Consider the following 17,580-nt stretch of genomic DNA (forward strand, 5'->3'; position numbering starts at 1 on the left):
ATGCATTCCTCTTCAGCAACATTAAATAGAGCAAGACGTAAGGAGAGACCAAAAAATAGAAAGAGAGGTTGTCAGGAGAGCTCTGTAGTCTTTTGCTGTCACAATATGAGACAGCACTGATGGTTTCCATTTTTTGAACTAAAAATGGCTTGTTACTTATTCCTATCTAGAAAACAAAGCTAAATCTATATGCCTAAACCCAAACCAAATTGTTATTAACCCCAAAACCAGGCCTAAATCATCCCATTGGAGTTGTCCTCTAGCTTACTTGGGAGTAGCAAAGATCTTTCATGCAAATGCTGAATATTGCCAGGCTAAAATTACTTGAAGATGTGTGTGTGTTATTGTATACATATGGAAGACGGTAAAGAGCATAACGTTATAGTGATCCATTCCATAAGACCATAGAAAGGCTGTCTGTGGTTTTCCATGAAAATCTTGAGAGTGAGACAGAAATGGAGAGCAGGAAAACAAAATAAAAAGAAGGGCTTTTTGAATTCCTGCTAGTGCACTTGTGGCTATAGTCAGCTACAATACTTCCTGGGGATTGATAGAGATCTCACGATCAGCCCATAAATCACAGTGGCTCACAGATCTCTATAGGGTGTTTCTACTTCTTGCATAAGCCTAATGGCACCACTAGCAAAGCGGGTAAGCCCCTTCCTATGCAGGTACTGCTTGTATGGTTTTAACAGGTGAATGCGTATGTCCAAGCAGCATAGGCATGTCCAAGTGCTACTTTCTTTGCCATCTGTCTGGCATGCTGAATTTTATGCCATCAAATATTAAGTGCCTCTTGGGAGTTTCTCACTAGAAGAGCTCAGCCTGGTGCTTGCAATTAGAAACCCACAACTGTTGAACATCCCAAGGGATCTAATTCACCTGGGCTGCCCTGCATAAATTTCGCCTGAAACCTGTGTTCACATTACATAGTTTGTCTTACTGTCAGTGGTAAAATCAGCTGAAAAGGCTGAGCCATTTCACAGTTTACAGCTCTGCTGTAGAGGATGTAAGCTGGAGACACCCAGTCCTGCTTCCACATCATGGAGAGCCCTGTCTCTCTGCTGTTGTGCACTTCATGGAGCCATTACTGTGCTGGACAAAGCAGGTGTAACTCATCCTCACTCAGGCTGCACTCACCGGGCATCGGGCTGCAGAAAATCAAGGTCATAATTTTAAAAAATTTTGGATGTGTATTTAAGTGTCAAAGAATGGGAATAGTTATGGGATGTTCAGTGGTGCCTTGTTTGATGGGCTTACAGAACCTTTAGCTTTCTCTTCTGTAGGGGCAGCTACAACCTCCTTTTCCCATCAAGTTCACATGCAGGTTCATCACCTGTGAATTGTCTTCCATAAAAAAATTCCATCCAGTTTTTCTTTACAACAAGAAGGTTTTCTTGATGCTAGATGCCACCCACTGTTTTATGGTAATTCCTATATTAACTGCATTTCCTGAAAGCTTATTATTCTACTTCTCTCACAGTCTGAGGCTGTTTTACCATTGCTGACAAACAAGATTTCATACTTATCCATCACGGCTATTATGATAAAGTTTGAGTCTTCCACACTGAAACTGAGGTAACATCTTTTCTCTGAGAGGGTCACACAGCCTGCTCAGGCTTTCTGACTGCCTGATCTTGTGTGATATACCTTCATTCTGCCTGTGCTGATGAGTTTTCGGAGAGATGGAATTGATAAGGTGACCCCTACTTTTGGGATGGTTTCCTCTTCTTGCAGTATTGTGCTGATGCATTGCTCAGCATTGGATGCATCAGTATGATACTTTCATGTATAAAATATCAAAAATGATCGTTCTCTCTGTGCTTTGCAGCCCTCAGTGCGCTGTCACTTGTATTGGTAGCTTGTGCTAGGAAGGTGCATTGACTCCCTTCTTTCATGTGCTGAACAGTTGTTGCATGACTGAACTGCTCCCAGGCTTCAGCTGGAACAGGGGGAAGGGAGAAAAATGATGACTCTTTCACAAGTGGATGGATAAAATCGTCAAAGAATATCAGTAGCACCTGTGTCTGATACGCATGCTTGTAAGCATAGGAAGATGTGCTTCTGAACAGTGATAGATGGCAAGATGGTAAAGGTTTTGTTGGTGTAACTAATCAGCGGGATGTGTAAGGGAGCATCCTGTAGTTGTGATACATGGTCGTAATTCATGCATTAATGGTTGGATACCTCATCAATTGATGGAATGTCTGCTTGGATGTTAATTGCCAATGATGCCAGTTCCTCTTATTCTGACCCTGCAGTTTCACATTATATAACTTCATATTGCAGTTATCAGCCAGAATATTTTCCTAACACATTAGTATTTTCTCTCCTCAAAAAAGACTTGGGCGTATTTCTAATTAGGTGTTATTTCTTAATGTTGTGGAAAGGATACTGTGTCAATTATTGTTAAAGCACAGGCAACATGGGAAGATAAATGCCGGTGAGTTATTCAGCAGTTTGCTTATAAATCAGAATTCATATAAAGGAAATGCTTTTCTGTAATAAGATTCCTCATTGTAAGTATCACTGCTTTTTTATTGCTGTGGATTTTTGAGCTTTGTGGCAATCGGCTGGGATCAAGAGAGGAGCAGTCACTCCTCACAGCTGCTGTGTCCAGCTTGCGTACCTCTCAGCAGTGTTTTCAGATACACGTTCTCTTGATCTCTTGGTGGGGAGGAGTGGAAGATGTTTAGCTTCAGTGCGTCCTGCTGAACATGATATGATGCAGTACCACACATAACAGGAGAGTTTACAGAAAGTGACAGAGTTTCAGAGATGACAAGTACCCAGAGCTGATTATTTCAGGAAGGATCTCAATACACCATTATGATCCACTTACATTTAACCTGAAGCCAAAATGGGGGTATTGGCCACTTCTTCCAATGGCTGCCTCCCCCACTGATCTCTTCCTGCCCTCCCAGGACTCCCAGCTCTCCTGGGACTGGACCCCAATGGGCCCAAAACCGTCATCCTGGGAAGCACCTGCTTATGTGCTGGCTCCAGATTCTGCCCCTAGCACCAGCTCTTCCTACAACCACACTTGGCTTTTCCAAGATAAGTTTCATACCGGATGAATTATTGGTGTTTCTCTATTACAGTAGTATAGCAAGTAGCAGGTATAACACTAGTCTTTCATTGATGCAGCACAGTGGCATTAGCTCTCCTGCATACCTGAGGATCTAAACTACAACACTTTATATATTTAATGGATTTCTCTGTCATACTTTTATTGGCTATCACCTTCTACCATAGAAAGATAATACATGTTATATTCAGTTAATTACTTTTTTGATACCTTAAGCATGTGTACAATCTCCAATCATCAGGACCACTAGATGCTTAATTCAGGTTATAATAACATTGACTGAATATCTCTCAGCTTGTACATACCACTGTAGATAATTTTTGCCTGACTTTTGGCGGACTGCAGACATCCAGCTGGCTAGCATAACATCTACCTGCTTATCGGTCTCATTCTCAATCTCCTCATTATTTCAGTTACACAGCTACAATAATTAGATTCTGTATTTTTCAGACTTCATAGAGTAGCTTAAGACTACACTAGGCAGGGACACAAAATTTCCATTGTCTGTAGATCTTGGTTATCACTTTGTATGCCAGTCATTATTTTGCTCAAAAACAAGACCAGGTGAGCTTCAGTCCCTGCTCCAAAGCTGCTTTGGCCAATTTACTGAAGCTAAGCTGATACACGCTGAGTATTTAATTAATGTTTAATGTTCTATCTAGAGCAAAACAATGTCTGAACTGTATTGCATCAGCTTGCGCAGCTCTCTGCCTTCCTGGGTATGACGGCACTTACATGCTAGTCCTGACAACTGTGCTTGTGAAAGCTGACAAAAATACACAAAAACGTACTGCTCTGACTATACACATGCTAGAGGTGCTTCATAAACCTATAAGTTGTCTTGTTACAGAGTTTGAATCATGGAAAATTAGTATTTTCCTTGTCAGAAATGCTGCAGACCTGACTCCGTTGCAAAGTTTTTCTAGCCCAGTTTTGCCAGCTCAGAGGAAGGAAGCGCATGCCCAGTGGCCACCCAGGATGGAGGGTTGCTCCCCATCATTCCTGTTGTCTCCCACATTGCTTGCTCCTTTATGTAGATGTAGGGATGTATAGTGCTGATTTGTTTATCTGGTTATTCGATACTAATATTGCTAAATTTCCAAAGGTCCCATCGAGACCCCATTGGTTTAGCTACACAACAGGTATGTCACAAAATATCACCTGCTCCAAAGAACTCATCATCTAGAAAAATATCTGGCCTGATTTCTAATCTTAATGGCATTCTGAGTAACTCTTTCAGGATTATGTGATAACAAATAACCAGTTTCTTCAGCAGAATTGCCTATAAATGTCTGGTTGACATGGTAGCTATGTGATGCCTTATGCCACTTAATTAGCATGGTTCAGTGATGTTTTATGCTTTTAGTAACATACATCACTAGTCATGCTGCAAAGGATGTAACGGGGTGTTTTTAAGTACTTTTGGTCATTGTAGATGCAACATTGAGATTTCTGGTGTGTAGGACTCCTGAATGTGTAATGAAATATGCCAGTTATTGAAGGCACCAGCTCTGAGTGTTATTTGAAGCTGTTGTGTTTCACGTATTTCTCTGTGCTCATGCCTGCATTTTCTCTATTCTTAACTGGGTTTACTCATGCCTTTTGGAATTACTGCCATGCATGAAACAAAGTGCTCATCTGTGGCCAGCAGTGAAGGAGCCACAACAGGCTGGTGTGTGTGGCATGCTTCTCTTCATCCTCTGCTGCTAGTCAACTTGGAGACAAAAAGGGTTCTGGACCAGCCCCACAATTGCTTTAACCAAGTGGCAGCTCTTACATTTTCTGCTTCATGTGTAATTAGTGGCATTTCTTGAATAATCTGTGGTTGTTCTGAATATGAGGCTTTTACTATAACCCATGACGGCAACACATTCCCAAAGCTTCTGTATTCCTCCAGGGATAATATTTTATTTTAATTTGGAAGTTTAGGAAACCTTATTCCAGTTCACCAACAGTGGTGTGAAGAAAGTCCCAGAAGGGGAATAACTCTGCTACTTCTTCCCATGGCGGCTGCTGCAAATAGATACTCCAAGAAGACTGAGTGCATGTTTGCAGCCTTTTAACACAGGAGAATACCGAAATACCTCTAGAGATCGTGGAACATCTGTAAAGCCATATTTATCCTGAGCCATTCAGCCCTAATGTATTCTGAACTCTTCAGCTCTCCCCTTGGCTCAGGGCAATGACATGAAATAGTGCTGGGTATTAGGATTTTACATATTTTTGGTTAACACTACTGACTCCAGATAAAGTATTAATTCTGCCAGCAGTGCTTCTTTAGCATCAGCTTCCTGTCTTATTCTACTTTAAAATGCTAGCTTAGTTGTTCCTAAACTAACATCAGTTGTCACAGTATTGAAGTGCATGTGTGCCCATAGTGCTCGTACCACAAAAGACAACACTCCCATTTGCAGTTATTCACCAATAGCCTTTTTCCTCTCAATATTACTATCCTCTTAGTAGTCATCAGCAGACAGATTTCTTTCTTGATAGATATATTTAGGTTTCATAGCCTGTAAAAAGCAGGTTCTCTTTCATGCTTACCACATGTTGTACACAGTACTTGCTAGTATTTCATGCCAGCACCTGCTACTAGGTAGTAGTTTAGCGAGCCCCAGAACTGGCGTTGCCTGACCTCCCAGGGATTTATGTCTCATGTTGAATGAGTGGGTGCCTAAGATGTAGAGTTCAGACTCTGACATCTAATAAGTACAGAGTTTACCTCCAAGCCTATACTTGGTGGTGGCGATGTTAGGTTTTCTCTCTTCTGCTCAGTTACCTATTCACGTTAAACCTGTAGGAACAAATATCTTTGCACTTTATCTGTGTCAGATTAGATGTAAATTGGATGAGTGTGTTCAAACATTATTGATGGGGAACAGAGAAAGATACATACTCCTTGACTTCCTTATTCTTTTTTATTGTCTTCTGAAGACAAGGCTAGAAATTCAACTTCAGTTAGACCTGTTTGATCTATGGGTGGTTAATAATAATGACAATTTGCATTGCGTCTTTTTTTTTTTACTATCTATCTGAGGCAAATCTCATGCTTTGGGGAATAAACATTATAGGAATCACGAATAATAAGTAGATAATTCATTATTCATATCTGTCTGCTGGGGGAAAAAAATGTCACAGAGTGGGTAGGTGGCTGGACCAACTTTTTGTAATAAGTTGATGAAAGGAAAAAAAAAAAAAAGCTCACACACCGTAACTGATTCCTCTGCCTTAAAAAATGAACATTATTTCTTTTAACATTGTTTGACTTCAAGTAAGTCTTATGAATATGATTAACATGCCCAAGATTATCCAGGAGGATAAATTATTCATGCAACTTACACATTTATAAATGATATACAGAGGTATATACAGAGGTATATACAGATTTCTTTGATTTCACTAACACTCTGGTATATTTGAAAATGAGATTTTTTTTTTCTTCTGCAAACCTTTCCTTGTAGTGCTGTAAGTAGCTTCATACTAGATAAAATAGGATAAACAATGAAAAAAGGGCCTGACTCCCTCTAAGGGAGCTTACAGACTACAGGAATAGAATAGAATTGAAAAGACTACGTCAGTTGGCAGGGACCTACACTGATCATCTAGTACAACTGCTAGGTGTTTTGAAGTAGTTCTGTGCGAGAATGAGCCAGTTTTAACCCCAAAACCTGGCTTACTACACCGTTAGCTCAGAGGTAACTTAAATTTGAGAGTACTGTAGATCAGAAATCAATTTTGAAAATTTCATCCTTGAAGATGTAAGGACATAATCAAATCTCAGGTTTGAGGGAAGGCTCTGGCTTCTCGGTGTGCTCGTGTCCCTCTGCGTTACAGAGGTGCAAGCGCTTCTCCCAGGACACAGTCTGCCAGGTGCTTACCTAAGTTTAGGCTGGGAGATAGACCAACCTAAATGAAAAATTTGTCTGCTAGAACCATCGCAGTGGTTTTTATCTTGACAGTTTAAAAGAATGGGAGTTTAGAGGTCTGTTTTTTGAAGCAGTGCACTGTTCAGAGCTTTCTTCAGGTCTTACACAGTTCTTGACACGGGCTGTTTCCTGCAGTAGTGTGTGGCAGTACCATACAGCATTGTGTCTGCCACCGAGGAAAAAGCTGTATGTAATCTAGTGGGCACGTAGGTAGAGAGAAACTGAGGCATCAGCAAAATTGGCAACTACTTTACTATTGCAGTTTTAGTTGTAATTTACTCTTAAATGTAAATTGTATGACCAGTAATCTCATGAAATAAGAAGACATCTGAAGATTATCAGATCTAACAACAGAGCTTGGGCTGGATCAAAATCAAAGCACCAGAAGTTAATCCTTTAATATCTTATGAAAATGCATGTTCAAATTCCTAGATATCTGACTTCAGCTATTACAATTTACATCCAGGGCTGAACCAGACTGATTTGTAAAATGTCTGAAAAGAAATAGCAAGTTTAAATACTTCAGATGAGCTTGTAATTTAGTAACTAGAAAGCTTTGTTATATCATGTTAATAGGCTAAGCATATTATAGAAAACAGGAGGCTCAAAATGACAAAAGTAGCAGACAGAAAGGGCGCAAACCTTACCTTTAGTTTGTGTGACTCCTATGATGGTCTGGAGATCAAAGGTTATATAAAATACCTTTTTCTAAAGTGCCAGCCAAATAAATATTAGTATGATAGGTAGATGGTCAAACACTACAGAGTTGAAACAGGCAACGAAAATAAATAGAACCCCTTCAAAACTGAAAAATCCCATTCATTGTGACTGGTAAATAAGACTTACTTCCTAACAAGGTGGAAACACGTTGCCATGACGTAGCTCACCCCTGGTGAGGTGTCTACGCCAGCCAGCTCGTGTCCTGTTCCACCCTGGCAGCACCCCCCATTGCAGGTTTGCTTCGACACACACGGCAGGAAGGCCTGCAGCCTCATTGCACGCTGCATTTTCACAGCAAGGGTGGTGGTGATGGCTGCTGGGTTTGTTCAGTGGGTGCTGTCACCTTGTGATGGATAGGACACATGCACGATTCTGACAGGGTCAGAGGAGGGGATCATTGTCCCCTGCCTGGCTCCCCTATTTCTTGCTACTCACCTCGCGCAGGACTAATGTTAATTTGGCCACAGACTGCTCAGGGGACAGTCTGAAAATTGATCTGAAAATCCAAAATCTTTGTTTCCAGGCAGTTCTTTGCTCTGGCTCTGTGCATCTCTGCGAGCACCAGTGCTGGCACAGGGCAAGTGGCAGGAACATGCGGCCGGCAGCTGGAGGGCACGGGAGCTGCTTGCAGCAGCGACTTGAGCTGTTACACCAGCAGCATGTCTGTGAGTTACGCAATTTTCCCAGCATGGGAGAGGAAGCAGAAGGGAGCTCTGGATACAATCAGGTTGGATAAGATCAGACGTTCTGAGGAGGTGTAGTGGGTTGACCCTGGCTGGGGGCCAGGTGCCCACCAGAGCCGCTCTCTCACTCCCCTCGTTCACTAGACAGGGGAGAAAAGGTGTAACGAAATGCTTGTGGGTCGAGATAAGGACAGGGAGAGATCACTCACTAATTGTTGTCACGAGCAAAACAGACCGAACTTAGAGAAGAAATTCATCTAATTTATTACTAGGCAAAACAGAGTAGAGGAATGAGAAACAAAATCAACTCTTAAAACACCTCCCCCCACCCCTCCCATCTTCCCGGGCTCAACTTCACTCCCGGCTTCAACCTTCCCCCCTTCAGCGGCACAGGGGGATGGGGAATGGGGGTTATGGTCAGTTCAGCACACATTGTCTCTGCTGCTTCTTTATCCTCAGGGGGAGGACTCTTCTCATCGTTCCCCTGCTCCAGCATGGAGTCCTTCTCACGGGAGACAGTCCTTCACGAACTGCTCCAGCATGGGTCTCTCCCACGGGGTGCAGACCTTCAGGAGCAAACTGCTCCAGCGTGCATCCCCCACGGGGTCACAAGTCCTGCCAGCAAACCTGCCCTGGCGTGGGCTCCTCTCTCCACGGGTCTGGCCAGGAACTTGCTCCAGCATGGGCTTCCCACGGGCCACAGCCTCCTTCAGGTGCCTCCACCTGCTCCGGCGTGGGGTCCTCCACGGGCTGCAGGTGGAATCTCTACACCCCCTCACCCTTCCTCCATGGGTTGCAGGGGGACAGCCTGCTTCACCATGGCCTTCACCACGGGCTGCAGGGGGATCTCTGCTCCGGCGCCTGGAGCACCTCCTGCCCCTCCTTCTGCACTGACCTTGGTGTCTGCAGAGTTTCTTACATCTTCTCACTTCTCTCTCCGGCTGCAAAAGCTCTGTCTATCTGGTTTTTTTTTCCTTCTTAAATATGTTATCACAGAGGCGCTGATTGGCTTGGCCTTGGCCAGCGGCGGGCCCGTCTTGGAGCCGGCTGGCATTGGCTCTGTCAGACACAGGGGGAGCTTCTAGCAGCTTCTCACAGAAGCCACCCCTGTAGCCCCCCCACTACCAAAACCCTGCCACACAAACCTAACACAAGAGGCAAAAGGAGCTGAGGCTATCTAGTCTCCCAAAAGGCTTACTGAAAACATGATGTAGGAGAAAAGCAGTGCAGCCTAAAAGCAGTCATCCATAAGGTGAACAGAGTACATTCAAGTGTTTTCTGAAGCCAGACTGGAGGAGCATTCCTGTAGACAGCATTTTCTCTGTTGTGTAAATAATTAAGCAGTGGTGGTGTTTTGCCTTTAGGCAACAGTATTACCATAAAGTACTCATCAGTAATAGAAATAGATATGAGGAAATAAGAAACCATTCTAGGTCAAGGATTTCAAGTCACACAGAAGAGGGACAGTTCTTTTGTGGAGAGCTGAAAGCCTTCTACAACAGGCTTTAAGTCTCCTGAACCAGCAACTTGGCCAAGCAGGAGACAAGCAAGGTGTTATTGTTCAGGCATGGGAATCTCTTGGTGTAGAAATACAGAGATCTGTGTTACCCCTACGTGGTATTACCCCATTTGAGTGTCTCCTTCCTCTGGTCCTGCAGCAGGGCTGGACGACTACAAAGTCTGTAGGGAAGCAACGTTGTTACTAGTGAAGTTCTATATCCGCAAGACTGGCTATAATGGCTGAAAATGGAAAAGAAACAATTATCCCATAATTGTGGTTTGTAACTGAGATTATTTTTCAAGGAAAGTGATAATAAGTAACTTCTGGTCTAACCTTCATCTTCCGTGAGACTTTTGCCTCTACCATGTAGTGCTTGACCCTGACGCTCCTGTTGGAGGCATGGGAGGACCAGCATGCCCATCAGCCCTCCCTCTGCACCCTGCCTTCCCCCTCGCAAGCCTCCTGCACACATTTAGATCTCTTCTGCTGAGCTCTGTAAAGCAGGAGGAGAGCACAGCTCCTTTGATGATCTTGATCTAAATAGCAAGTTGTCATCTGAATTAAAAGGGAGAGACTGCAGCAGATGAAAGAGAAGCAATATGCTTATTTTCTGCTCTAGCAGTGCAGTTATTCTACCTGTGGCCCAAGCCCATAGACAAATAATTGGGAATTTGCTGTCTTAATGGCTGTTGGTTTTTGCTTTGGTTTTTTTGTTTTGTTTTTTTTTTAATTGTACCTCTGTGGCTGTGTGGGTGAAGGTGGAAAGGTTTTTGCACATGTATATATGTATTTTTGGTAGACACTGCACAGCTAAAACCTCTTTTAATTTTCTCTCTAATTTATTTTTAATTTTGTAACCCCTCAGGGTAAATCCTTATCATATGATGTAAAATCATCTCTTCTACAAAGCAGCTTATTTGTTGATTTTTGATTTGAGCCAGCAGAGGCAAAGCTGTAGCTTTTTTCCAAACACTGAGAGCTCCTCTGTATATATAACTATTAAGTGTATGTCTCACTGCAAAATTAGTAAAAAATGTAAAACCTAAACTTATCCTTCTAGAAAAGGCAAAGAGGAGGTTTGTATTTCTCTGTGTTAACGGTATGTTAGACTTCTGAATCTAAAAACAATATGCATTTTGCTTTTAAATCTACATTACATTTGAATTAGACTGAATATGAAGTTTTATATTTTCAAAAGGTCAAGTGCTGACAGAAGTTAGGGGGTTGTTTTTTGAAAGGGGATCTCCATCAAAAGATGGCACTGTCTGAAGATGGCATTATTCTGTGCATTTATGTGAATAAATCCATGTTCAGTGACATCAATATGTGCTGTTAGCTTGCTGGAAATGTTGCCTTTAAGCTAACTTGCACACTTTCTGGTTTAGTATTTCTTTATATGACTGGCTGGAGGCCATAGTCACAGCCCTATTGAGATAATAACAAACCCACATAATCTGATATAATCTCTCTCCCCTGTACATTCAGTGGGAGAGATGTTTATTTTCAAAACACTGGTTATCTCATCCTAAACAATCTATCTGGAATATGTTAGGGGAAAAATGCTTTAAAAATACCTTACCAGCTGGTTCAGGTGTAGGTATCTACATTCAGTCCTTCTGGCCTACAATGCTTACAACTCAAAAGACCTGAATAATTAGTTTGCTTTGAGTTGTCATCAGGGGAAATAATAAATAAAATAAAAAAAAAGCAGCCTGTCTCTTGTTGTTTTGTTTTTAGTTGTGTGATATTTTTCCCCCCACTTTGTTTTTATGCAAAGGTGACGCTTATTACTATTCAGGATGTAGACTTCTGAAAGAAGGTCTTGATTCCCCCTGCTTCCCACTTATCTCCCTAACTCCCATTTCACTTCTTGTTGTCTCTGAATTCCCTGAGGATGCCATCTGTGATTGCTGTTCAGAGGTCCTTGCCTGCTGGAAGCCCACACCTTCTCCAGGCTGTCTTCCACTGTTGCCTTCTCCTGGGTCACTCTTGCAAAAGTGTGATATTTGAATATGGTGGCTTTATTTCAGTCCCATCTCAAAACCAGGACTCCACTTGCGTCTTCCTTCATTTGTCCATAGCATTGGACTGACACCGCAGATGATCATCTTCTTTCTCCTGCCCTTCTCTGCAGAAAATCTCCCACTTCATGAGCAATTCATTCCTTTCTACGAGTTGTGATGACAATGGCAAAGAATAGGGAGCAGTAAACAAATAGCAGTCCCCAGAGTAACAATGTTAAACATGCATTGTTTTTTGCTCAGATATACCCTCATATGGGGTCTGTCAGTTTTGCTAATGCTTGTAGATCTGCACGACTGATATCTTAATGATAAATGATAACAATAATGTGGGCAGAGGGATGCAGGTCAGAAGCCAAACCTTTCTTACACACTAAGTAACAGGAGATGCAGCAAGTGAGTAGAAGCAAAGACTAAGTATGTTCCACAGAGATGCAACTCCAGCACAAGATTTTTTTCCCAGGAACAAATTCTTTATTTTATTTCTGTCATGCTGAACACCTGTACATCTCTCTGCTTTCCACTGGGCAAGATGAAGACACTTGCTGTGAAGTTAAACCAATGTTCATAAGAGCTGCACAGTGCCTGCATAAATTCATTTCGGCATTGCTTTTTGCTCTGCAGAGCCTTCTTAGCTGAACCTGATCTTTTGGAGTTTGGAATATCTCAGAGCTGTATATCAAAGATAAAATACCACTTGCCAAATATTTTTCTTATTTCTGTCATTAGCCCAGAAAGGATTGAGAAACCAAAAGAGATAACTGTGTGTGTCAGTTAAAATTACAGATTTAGTTTCCATCTCTGGAAACTCTAACTTTACCTGTTAGCCAGAAGTCATGACCATACATTCCTTTTTAAAGCTAACTTACTTGGCCACATATGAACAGTACAGTGATCTGCGGTTGGAAATCGAAGCTGGAGAAAGCAAGCACTGGCAAACCAAAGGTACCAAAACATTCCTTGAAATTTGTCCGTAGTCCTTGCTCAGGCAGCCTAATGCCAGTGCCAAATCTTGAACCTGCTTCTTCTTTCTGCTTTGTAGATACCACCAAGGTCTTACTGTCACAAAAACAGATTTAGGTGGGCGTTGGAATACAGACTGCAGTGACTCTGAGAGGTTTATACTGTCTAATAGTTTGATGTCTTTGATTTTTACGCTTTCTCTTTACAATTAACAGGAAAAATTGCTCTGAAGTTTTAACCATGCCTTTCCATTGCATTCATGTTTTTCAGCTGGTGTTTTAAAGGTATTATCTGGGCAGCACAAGAATTAGAGAGATAGTTTCAGTACTTGGAAAGGATCTATCTGTGTGTTTTACACTGATTTTAGTAGGAATTAGGACATCTAATTGAAAAGGCTTTTTTGAAAAAAAAACTCCCTAAATGTATTCAAAAATAAAATCTACAATATTCCTCTCTTTTCATGCTCAAATAATCATAAAAATACATAAATGAAGTAATAATTTGTGTCTGCAGTGCATTGTTCCTCTACCCCAGTACAAACAAAGGGTGGGAATTTCTCTTTAGTGAGTTCTCCTGTGAGTCAGTGGTAAGAGGAAAGTGTGGTACAGTTGAATGTACTGACTCATTCTTATTTGGGGTTTTTAAATAATTAGCCTACTCACCACCTTGTTCCTGCTATTTCTCTGCTGCTTACTGAGAGAGAAAGAGAAGAGAAGGAAGGAAAGGAAGGAAAGCTTTTTAGCATTTACAGTTTTGCACTCAGTGTCATTATCTCTGTAACAAATAATTAAGTTATTGCCTAATAATATCCCACTGGAATGTGTATGTGTGAGCATCTGTTAATGAGCAAATGTCAAATAATTCAGATGCTTGGTTCAGGCAAATACCCATTCTGGTCACTTAGTGGGGCCAAGATTTAACGTCTAAGATCTTGAATCGACTTCTGAACTAATTATCTGTTTTTCTGTGATTGCATCTTACAAGATCTGAGATAGTCCTGTGCTATAGAGAGCCATTTCTGATGGTATGGCAGCACATATATCACTGGGTCTATTTGAACCAGAGAGCGAACAGACTTGTGATGACGGTAAATGACAAGAAACAATTGGGAAGCCTGAGCGAGTTTTGGTGCCAATTGACAATAATGTTCCTTTTCTTCTGGTTTTTTCCACCGCTCATTTTGATGATCACAGGCACTTAGGCTGCAGCAACACGAACAAATCTCAGAATAGTGGGTGGGGTTTTTTTTAACTTTCAAGACAGTTCAAATTCCATTTATAGTACTTTGGCAATACAGGTCAACCCTACTGTCATGGTTTAACCCCAGGTGGCAACTAAGCCCCACGCAGCCCCTTGCTTACTTGGCCCTGGTGGGGTGGGGGAGAGAATCAGAAGGGTAAAAGTGAGAAAACTCATGAGTTGAGATAAAGACAGTTCAATAGGTTAAGCAAAGGCTGAGCACACAAGGAAAGGAAAACAAGGAATTCATTCACCACTTCCCATGGGCAGGCAGGTGTTCAGCCATCTCCAGGAAAGCAGGGCTCCATTGCTTATTTGGGAAGACAAAAGCCATCACTCTGAATGTCCCCCAGCTTTATATGCTCAGCATGTCATCATATGGCATGGAATATCCCTTTGGTCCGTTGGGGTCAGCTGTCCCAGCTGTGTCCCCTCCCAACTCCTTGTGCACCTCCAACCTACTCACTGGTGGGGTGGGGTGAGAAGCAGCAAAGGCCTTGGCTCTGTGTGAGCACTGCTCAGCAGTGATGAAAACATCTCTGTGTTATCAACACTGTTTTCAGCACAAATCCAAAACATAGCCCCATACAAGCTAGTATGAAGAAAATTAACTCTATCCCAGCCAAAACCAGCACATCTGCTTAGATCCCTATTTAGGCTACAGACTCTTAAAGACCTCCAATCGTACGTACCGTGTTCAGTCACAGTTGGTATGTCTGGCCCCTGACACAGTGGGGACCCATCATGTCTGGACCTTACTGTAATGCAAATAAGTAACAAGTTTGCCCGCCCTCACTAATGAGCTGGTTTCTTTTGAACAGAGAACAATAATAATCCCTAGCCTAGCATAAGGAATGCTTTGACCTTTTGAAAGTTGTGGGTTTGATCTGCAGGCTGTATTGTACTGTCAGTCTTTATGTGGTGGAAATTAAGCACTGGGTGATTGACAGGGCTCCGGTAGAAGGCAGTGAACCTGCCTACTTCAGAAATCGATCCTGGGAGCAGAGCAACCTGTCATGCAAACTCTATTTCAGTGCAACCTTTCTCTAAACAAGTCTGATACTTTGAACCTCTAGGATCATCATAACCATCCTTGGAGCAGGATCTGTAATCTGCCCAAAGATGATCCTGTTTCTCTACTGCTCTAATATTCCATCATATTTGCAAATACTGGTAATCTCCCACTTCTGGCAAAACCCTTTTGTGTCATGTGTGATATAACATTTCTCAGTATCTATGGAATGTATAAATGTATCTAATAAACTGCTCTATTCTTAAGTGTTTTATATGTGTATATATATGTAAGCATGTGTATAAAAGTAAAACTAAGAACACATTTACAGTCTGCCCAAGCTGCACTTGTTTTTTCCCGGCATTGTTTACATCCTAAGTGATGTGACAATCTGACCCTCACATATTACTTCGCCAAGCTGGCTGTTTTAATATCTGCAAGACAAATAGGGTGTGTTAGTTTTCACCTCCTTGCAGTATCTAGTTATATATGGTGCTTTTCAACTGCATATTATAAATACAAGAGATCTTCTAGATAATTTCTCTTGACAGGCAGGTATTTTGTGCATGTAAACCTAACTCTTTTACATAATTCTTCTTCTTGTTTATTACCACAGGAGAAGAAAACCTGCTGGCAATTTTGAAAAGGAGATGGTGGAAGTACATGATCCTGGGAATAATAGATATAGAAGCCAATTACCTGGTAGTCAAAGCTTATCAGTACACCACTCTTACTAGTGTACAGGTAAGGACTCAAAGGATTTTTCCCTTTTGAGGTAAGGTAATAGGCTCGATGTGGTCAATGGCGCAGCATCCATTGGCTTCAGTGCACTGAGAGCTAGTTCCTGCCTATCTCTTCTCTGAACTTTTTAATGCCATCTCATAAGACACGTTTTTTCATATTAGACTATTTTTATTACTCAGTATTTTCCAAATTGTACAAAAACATACTGGCTTTTATTGTACTGTGCTAAACCATTCATAATCACATTTTTTACATAATTATTAAATTTGGTCCTTTAAGGAAATATTTTCAGATAGGTTGAAATGTTTTTCTCACTTCATGTTGTAGTTGGAAAAAATACAAGCATGTCTTTTAGGATTCTGTAATTAGATCTGAGTGCAAAAGTTGTCATTAAGTAAAATGAACGTAGTTATGATGAAGGAGTCTTACTTTAATGCAAGCAGTTAGATGTGTTATGTTGCATAACAGCTTAACTACAGCTATCAAAAAGTGTACTGTCTCTTAAAAAATTATATGTGCAGTGAACAAAAGCTAGGGTAGTGATTTCTCCAAAGATCTAACCTGTATATTTTAAATAAAAACACAAAGGAATCAGGCTCCTTCCCATTTAAGTGGAGAAGTGAATAACAGAAACATTTTTAAGAGACTGGAAACTGTCTGTCATGGGAAATCATTGCATACTTCATTGCTACTTGTTCTAAAACAAACCTACTCCCTTTTTACATTATCTCCAAATAGCTGGGCAACACCAGGTACTGTTCAGTGTATTTTACACCTTATTTGTCTGAAGTTTGCATTAGAGCCAGTAAAATAGAGGAGCACCAGTTAATGTTCTGCAGAACCAAAGCTAATTAGGAATATATCTCTTCCATAGTTGAAAAGTGATATTGGAAAATACTGAGTTTGTTTGGCTGAATAAGAAGCAAAAATAGAAGAAAACTATGAATTAGAGGAATCTGAATGTGAGGTTTATACTAAATATTCACAAACGCCTCTGCCATCAGAATCTTGGTTTGAGAATTCTTTGAAACATGCTCAGACAATGTAATATTGCTTTTAACACTTTTCCAAATCAGATTACTTTGTATAAAGCAAAGCATAAATCCACGTAAACCTCTTACCGTCTAATTTTATAGCTACTAAAAACCTCAAAGAGAAAAGCAAAAGCTGAATTGCTTCTTTTGCGTGTTCGCTCATAGCGAATAGGAATGGTGGATTGAGCAAGATGATCCAGGTCATTAAATCCCGTCTCCCACAGCCACCAACTAGCACGTATCAGAGGTTCATCTGGCTGGACCCATGAAACACTGATTCCAGGAGAGGCAAACCCTCCTGCTCTTCTGCAATGAGCACGGCCTTTAGCGTAAGAGATAAAAAACTACAGTGCGAGGAAGCAGGCAGGAGAGTTCAAGGGCATTGCGTGTGTCTCAGCAGGGAATTTGTTAGCTGAAATAAGCCATGGTCTCCTTTCAGACTGAGAGAGAGGGGAAAGATGGAACAGGAGAACTGTCATAGGACACAAGACCGCATTGCGTCCTTTTTAGACCTCTTCCACATAAAGATTACAACAGAGTTCAGGTCTCTTTCCCATGTAGCTTGAAAGATGGAAGAGGCAGAAGCTCAAATGCCATCAAGCTTTTTTCCAGGAGTGGGGAATGCAGTGTCTCCTTTTCCCATAGTTGT

General features: G+C 41.5%; 1 protein-coding gene across 1 annotated transcript in view; it reads left to right on the forward strand.

Annotated features, from left to right (window-relative positions):
* The window catches only part of SLC35F1 (solute carrier family 35 member F1), a 262,370-nt gene that overhangs the window by 188,621 nt on the left and 56,169 nt on the right, over nucleotides 1-17,580 (forward strand). The window contains exon 3 of the mRNA XM_054819545.1: nucleotides 15,770-15,897. Within this exon, the coding sequence (XP_054675520.1) occupies nucleotides 15,770-15,897 (128 nt within the window). The remainder of the gene's footprint in view (nucleotides 1-15,769; nucleotides 15,898-17,580) is intronic.

Source organism: Grus americana, chromosome 3 (assembly GCF_028858705.1).
Source record: "Grus americana isolate bGruAme1 chromosome 3, bGruAme1.mat, whole genome shotgun sequence".
Taxonomy (NCBI): domain Eukaryota; kingdom Metazoa; phylum Chordata; class Aves; order Gruiformes; family Gruidae; genus Grus; species Grus americana.